This window comes from Oncorhynchus kisutch, linkage group LG21, assembly GCF_002021735.2.
Source record: "Oncorhynchus kisutch isolate 150728-3 linkage group LG21, Okis_V2, whole genome shotgun sequence".
NCBI lineage: Eukaryota > Metazoa > Chordata > Actinopteri > Salmoniformes > Salmonidae > Oncorhynchus > Oncorhynchus kisutch.
In genome coordinates this window covers 30,412,255-30,418,502 of record NC_034194.2, presented here as the reverse complement: position 1 = coordinate 30,418,502, position 6,248 = coordinate 30,412,255, and the positions used below count along the sequence as shown (strand labels likewise).

Genomic DNA, 6,248 nt, shown 5'->3' with positions numbered 1-6,248 from the left:
CATATTTGCACGAATTGAGTGTGATATTGTGTAGCCTATAGATAGCGCACATAAAAATGACTTTTGCTGAACGAAAAAAAAAAGAGTTAAATAGGTTTCCATCCCATTTTTAACTCTAGGCCTACTGATGCTCACTCTGGTATTGTCACTTGCGTTTTAGTCAACAGCTCGCTGATATAGTGCTGGTAAAACCTTACATGATGAGATTATTATGGACAAAAGCGCGAGATTATTTTCATTTGTCAAATGGCCGCTAAGCATCTATCATAATGTCACCAGAAAAATACCCTAGATATTTACTGAAAGGACCATCAAGCTCATTACCATGCACATTCACCACCTTGTGAAGTTCATCATCATTTATTTCATCTGTAGCCTAATAAACTGCATGCATTCCCATAATGTTGTGACATTTTTTATCCAACATGTACTTTACTCACATAAAAAGGTTGGATGGAAACCTGGTTAAAGGAAAACTCCACCCCAAAACGATCTTTTGGCATTTATTTAATTAGTCAATTGTTGATATAGTCCCAACATGTTTTGCATGTTCGCAAACAAGTTTTCAAGATATAGAACTTTCAAAATACAGAAATACAGCAAGTAGGCGGCTGGAATTATAATTTAGACAAATGTGTGCAAGCCAACAGGAGACTTTTAACCTAAGTAACCTTATCAGATTAAAACATTGTGACTGGTTGTGTTTATGCCACATATAAAAGGTAATACAGTTTAGATGTTCAATTCTAAATATTTAGGCTAAAGGCTATTGAAGCGTTAGGTTCAAGGTGCACAAGGAATAGCAGCCACAGAACATGTGGCCACATTATTATAGGACGACTTGGGAGAATGATGATCTGTAACAGACAGTGCATCTCAGGATGAGACGTAAAAATACAGCCAGACTGGGCTGCTACTGTACCTTTGTAGACCTTATAAACTGCAGAGAGTAGACTTACAACTGATCCAAATGGAATTAAACATTCAAATCACAAGGCTTTTCGTTGTTATTCAATTTACATTTTCACTGCAGCCTAGAGTAGAATGTTGTACTCACTTGTAAACAATAATGCAGGTATTCATTGCATGAAGACACAATCAATAGGGGAGCTTTTTTGAGGTGGATGTCTCATGTCTTCACTGTTCTTTTATGTGCGGTTCTGGACCTCTTAGTTGTTTAGCACCCCCTAGTGGCGGTTGAATTTAAGCAGCCTATGATTTACCTGCTTGTGTCATGTGACAGGAAGCAGTTTCAGAAGGGAAGCAATGTGTAAGATGTGCAAGTGTGACAGAGTAGTTACAATGCTTCAACATCCTTACTTATAAGCTTTGTATGACGCAATGTCTGAATCACCCCTCATCCCCACTCCAGCTATGCTCTTGACCCAGAAGACTTGCGTCCCCCCTCCTCCACCAGGCAAGTTCGGGGAAGTAGAACTCTACAAGCAAGAGTGGAAGCATCCTTCAGTAGGTTTATAATTGAACACATTTATGAAGATTTTACACTATTGTGGAGAGATGTACTGTTTGGATTCTTTACATACAATAGAAATAAGCGGAATCATTTTTATGTAATTAATTTCATTATTCTTTTGGCCAAATTTCATATACAAATGTAAATTTACAAACAGAAAACCACATTTTCGTACCCTACAAAAAGAAATTGAACTGTATTTTAAGACGGTTAAATGCTCTACTAACAAAAAAGCTGTTAGAATTGTAAGTGTATGCATGTCCCTTAAGGTCCTTGTGTAATTGTAATGTGATATTGTACCCCCTAGCTCGATTGTCTATTGTTTGTAATCTATGTATGCTTGTGTTCCCTCATGTGCTTTATGTATTGATTTGATATTAATAAAAAACATTTTTTTTAAATAATAAAAAAAAAAGAGTGGAAGCATCCAAGCCAAGTTGGCTAGCTATTTCCAGACATAAATTAGAGAACACCTCAATCTGACAATTTTACTCGCCCTATCAGAGCTGGTTAGGCAGTTTTCATGTTATCCAGAGCGTTAGTGACTGTAACTGTACAGCTGGCAACAATTTAATGACTTTTATTTTAATTTTTTACCGATGTTCACATATTCAACGGGTGTTGAGCGTTCGTAAATCCATCAATTATTCTGCGCTCTGGCAAACAAACGAGAGTGCTCTGAAATCGGAGTCCATTGAGAACTCACAACCACTACACCACTTAGCTAAGAATGACGTGAATAATTAAGAAAATAAATGTTGGGTAATTAGTTATATTATAGTTGGGTTACTGCCTGGCAAGTTCGATGTATTAGTAGCCAACTAACTAACATACTACTGTAATTCTATGCAGTTCGTAAGGATAGTGTAGCTAACAAATTGTCAGCCAACATAACGTAACTTATTTGAAATGTCATAACTTTATTACATTGCTCAACATTTGTCATAATTAGTTAAAGCAATATTTTACGCCATTTACTTCAAATCTGAAAACGTTGTGAAGCCACGCCCATTTTCTGCAGAATTTCATTTATGGGCCCTAAAAGCACGGAAATCGTGTCCACTGCTTTTATACTTCGGAATTTGGCGAATTTAGTACGACATTCTGGAACTTTTGGCATACTAACTCTATCCATGCTATGACCAATACGCATACCATATACTCAATTTACGTCGAGTGGAAAAACATAGTAAGATAAGTACCAAAACACTTTGATATAAGGGAGGCACATGGCAAGCAGATGAGGAAATTTGGCTAGGGTGGAAGAAATTAGAAATGTCTTAAAAAATGGAAGGTAAATCAGGAGGAGGCCAGATCTGGTGGGACCATTCTAGTAGATTAGAGGGCAGATAGACATGTGAACGATAGCCACATCTCTGCTATAAAGTGTATATTTCACAAAGTTACCGGGATGTCGTTACCAGTACACTCGTAACAACCTAAGTATTACGAAATTTATATTCGATCAAATAAGCCACACCTAGCAAATAAGTCATTACATTTTTTTGTTAACCAAATTCGACACTGTCATTGACCTCCATACAATAACTTCTCACTTGATGAGAGAAAAAACGCCACCTGTTGGAGAAGATCGATTTTGGGCCCAGCTCCCCCCTTCCTCTCTGACCAAGGCAAAGAAAAACGGTAAAGGCATCGCGCCTCCCCAATCCTTACATAGCGGAGGTGAAAGTTCAGCAGTGCGCCTTGTAAAATGGCGGCTGAATTGACCAGAGAGTGGAGCGATGAACAGCTAAAAAGTGATGATCTACCCAAAAAAGACATTATTAAGTTCATTCAGGACAATGCTGCCCATTCGGTATGTTTTCTGTTTGATCCATCCATCCATTGGTGTGACAGCGCTCACTGAAATGCCATTGCTTACTTTTAGAGCGCACGCATGGTGAGATCAGTTTACCTCCGCATTGGCGAACCGCTTCCAATTTAGCTTGACGCTAGCTTGTTAGCCTAGCATGTAGTAGTACAGCGTTGTATGCAGGTCTTTACTAGCTAGTATCATTCATTGTGCTTATCATGCCGTGTCAAGTTCACATGGATAAGGCAAAATATTTTAAGTAAAACATTTTCCAGCCTTTGGGCTTATGTGAAGTATATATTTTTGTGGCAACGGGGGGGCAGCTACGCATGAAAGTGTTTGTTGCCAGATTTTGGAAATAATGCATGTGCGCAAAATTACTTAAATTGTCATTCATTCCGTTCATGGCAAAACTACTACTCTCTTCTGACGTAGTGACTTCTCTCTTCCAGTTTCTTGCAGAACACAAGCTGATGGGAAATATCAAGAATGTTGCAAAAACGGCAAAGAAGGAGCAACTAATTATTGCATACAACGATTTGTTTGAGAGCAAGGTAGGGTGGACCACATGAATGGATTCAATGTGATAGCTATTTTCAAAAGCAAATGACAAAAGGTTTCAAATTTAAATAATGAATACCTGTAATGTATTATTTTGTTTGTCCAACCAACAGAGATTTTTAGGTTCAGAACCCATTGAAGATGTGACGGAGCATGTGAAAAATGTGAAGATCGACGACAAGCCCAAAGAAGTTGTGGAAGTCGTTGATGAGGTATGTACACAACCCATGTTTGAAAAACGTATGAATAAGCACTTTCCACTGAAATAAGCATCAGGATAAAAGTCCTGTATTTTGCATTTAAGTTTAAAAAGTCTACAATTTACTGCTCCACTATATTCCGTTTGTCAGAATTGTACTGTCTAATGGTCACTTATGTATTGCAATTCCCAGGGTCCTCCTAAGTTCTTCAAGTCTGTGCTGAAGAAAGGTGACAAGACTAACTTCCCTAAGAAGGGAGACAATGTGAGCTGTTGGTACACTGGCTCCCTGGAGGATGGCACAGTGTTCGACACCAACATCCCTGCAAGTATGTTTTCTTCTCATACTTCTGTCGCACTCACTCAAACGCATGCATTCTCTCTTACTATCTCTGATACACAACTTCATCCTCTTGGTCTCTCTCACACACACATATTGTCACTGTCACTTTATCTCAATGACCTTTTCTCTCAGTAATACCAATAGTGATTCTACTGTCCTCCCCTCTGCAGCTGCCAGAAAGAAGAAACAGAGCAAGCCACTGAGCTTCAAAGTTGGCCTGGGCCGGGTCATCAAAGGGGTAAGACATAGAGATACTGTATTATATTAGTAACATATTGATTTTATATGGCTAAAGGTGCTCTTTCATCAATTTAGCAATAATTCTGATTTCCTTGTGGGTTTTGAAGAATCCAAGTTAAATGGAAAGCAACAGTTTTCACTGTCTTATGAGAAATGGTTGTTTCCACAGTGGGATGAAGGTATCTTAACGATGAGCAAAGGCGAGACAGCCAAACTGGAGATTGAACCAGAATGGGCCTACGGGAAGAAAGGACTTCCTGATTCAAAGTATCCTTTACATTTGAACATCATGTGAACCATGAGCTAATTTTTAATTAGGAGATGGCAGAAAGTGACCCCTCCTGGCTTTAATGGTATGTTTTACACCACCAATGGTGGTCAGGTAGATTGCCAAGCCTCAGCATAGTCGTCTCCTGTACAATGGCTCTAGCATAGCCTTGTTGGTACTCATTGAATTTGAGCCAGATTTATAACTACTTATTCTTAGTTGTAACACTTAAATGAATGTCTCTCATTGAATCGATATGCAAACGTTTCCTGTGTGCTACCCTTTAACTCTCCCACCACCAGAATCCCACCAAACGCAAAGCTGATCTTCGAGGTCGAGCTGGTGGCCGTCGATTAATGGCAGAAACCTACCCAGCATGCCCTTCTCTCCGTGGACGGGGAAAACTTGGTAGTCACTAGATGGCTATGCTCGAAAGGACAGAAGTGGTTGTAACATTGAAGGAGTCTGATATGTCTTAATTTACATTTAATGGGATGCTTTGGGATTTTGGCAGTAAGGCCATTTATCTACTTCCCCAGAGTCAGATTAACTTTTGGATACCTTTTTTTTTTTTTGTCAGTGTCCAGTATGAAGGAAGTTAAATATAGCAGTGGCTCGAGAAACTAACTAGTTTTGGCACATTGACTGGAATTCTATGGGCGTCTACTAGAATGTGTTTAACACTAGTTAGCATTGGCTCATGAAACTACATCTTTTTTTTTCACCTTTATTTAACTAGGTAGGCTAGTTGAGAACAAGTTCTCATTTGCAACTGCGACCTGGCCAAGATAAAGCAAAGCAGTTAGACACAACAACAGCGTTAGACATGGCATAAACAAACATACAATCAATAATACAGTAGAAAAATCTATATACAGCATGTGCAAATGAGGTAGGAGAAGAGAGGTAAGGCAATAAATAGGCCATGGTGGCAAAGTAATTACAATATAGCAATTAAACACTGGAATTGTAGGATGACTGGACACTGAGTCATAAAAGTGGTATCCACCAGTTCATCTGATTCATTGCCAGAATCCCAAAGTAACCTTTAAGGTTAGTCTGGTTGTTTTGTCTTTTTCTGCTTAAGTTAAGTCCTTTTATCATTGTTTTGGCATATTGTCTGAAGCAGGAACAGACCAGGGTTATTTGTGGTGAGTTGAGAAGGTGCCATGCTTCTGTCCTTTCCAGCATGGCAAGATGGTGATGACCGGACAACACTGTACAGATGGGGCATCCTGCCTGACAGTTACACACCGCAGAGGAAAGCCTTCCTGTTTATTCTTGTTCTTTTGCATGCATGTCCTTTTTTAAAGATTAATAAACCAATTTTGGAGACTAAATTGACACGTA

The 6,248-nt window shown here is 39.0% G+C and overlaps 1 protein-coding gene across 3 annotated transcripts; it reads left to right on the top strand.

Annotated features, from left to right (window-relative positions):
• Positions 1 to 2,488: 2,488 nt before the first annotated feature.
• LOC109882494 (peptidyl-prolyl cis-trans isomerase FKBP3-like) lies at positions 2,489 to 6,248 on the top strand. 3 transcript variants are annotated; one of them, XM_020474605.2, is made up of 7 exons: positions 2,489 to 3,290; positions 3,740 to 3,841; positions 3,962 to 4,060; positions 4,241 to 4,376; positions 4,561 to 4,628; positions 4,800 to 4,897; positions 5,201 to 6,248. In XM_020474605.2, exons 1-7 carry the CDS (start codon positions 3,186 to 3,188, stop codon positions 5,253 to 5,255), a joined length of 663 nt encoding a protein of 220 aa, XP_020330194.1. In that variant the 5' UTR covers positions 2,489 to 3,185; the 3' UTR covers positions 5,256 to 6,248. The 3 variants fall into 3 exon arrangements, with proteins under 3 accessions (XP_020330194.1, XP_031656047.1, XP_031656046.1); XM_031800187.1 differs by having other exon boundaries at positions 2,535 to 3,118; XM_031800186.1 differs by lacking the exon at positions 2,489 to 3,290 and adding an exon at positions 3,324 to 3,374.

What these genes read in the sequence shown, in the direction of transcription:
- LOC109882494 (XM_020474605.2), top strand. Translation starts at nt 3,186, where the DNA reads ATGGCGGCTGAATTGACCAGAGAGTGGAGCGATGAACAGCTAAAAAGT. An exon ending in TTGTGGAAGTCGTTGATGAG is followed by an intron (nt 4,061 to 4,240) that starts GTATGTACACAA and finishes TGCAATTCCCAG; the next exon opens with GGTCCTCCTAAGTTCTTCAA. An exon ending in TGGGCCGGGTCATCAAAGGG is followed by an intron (nt 4,629 to 4,799) that starts GTAAGACATAGA and finishes TTGTTTCCACAG; the next exon opens with TGGGATGAAGGTATCTTAAC.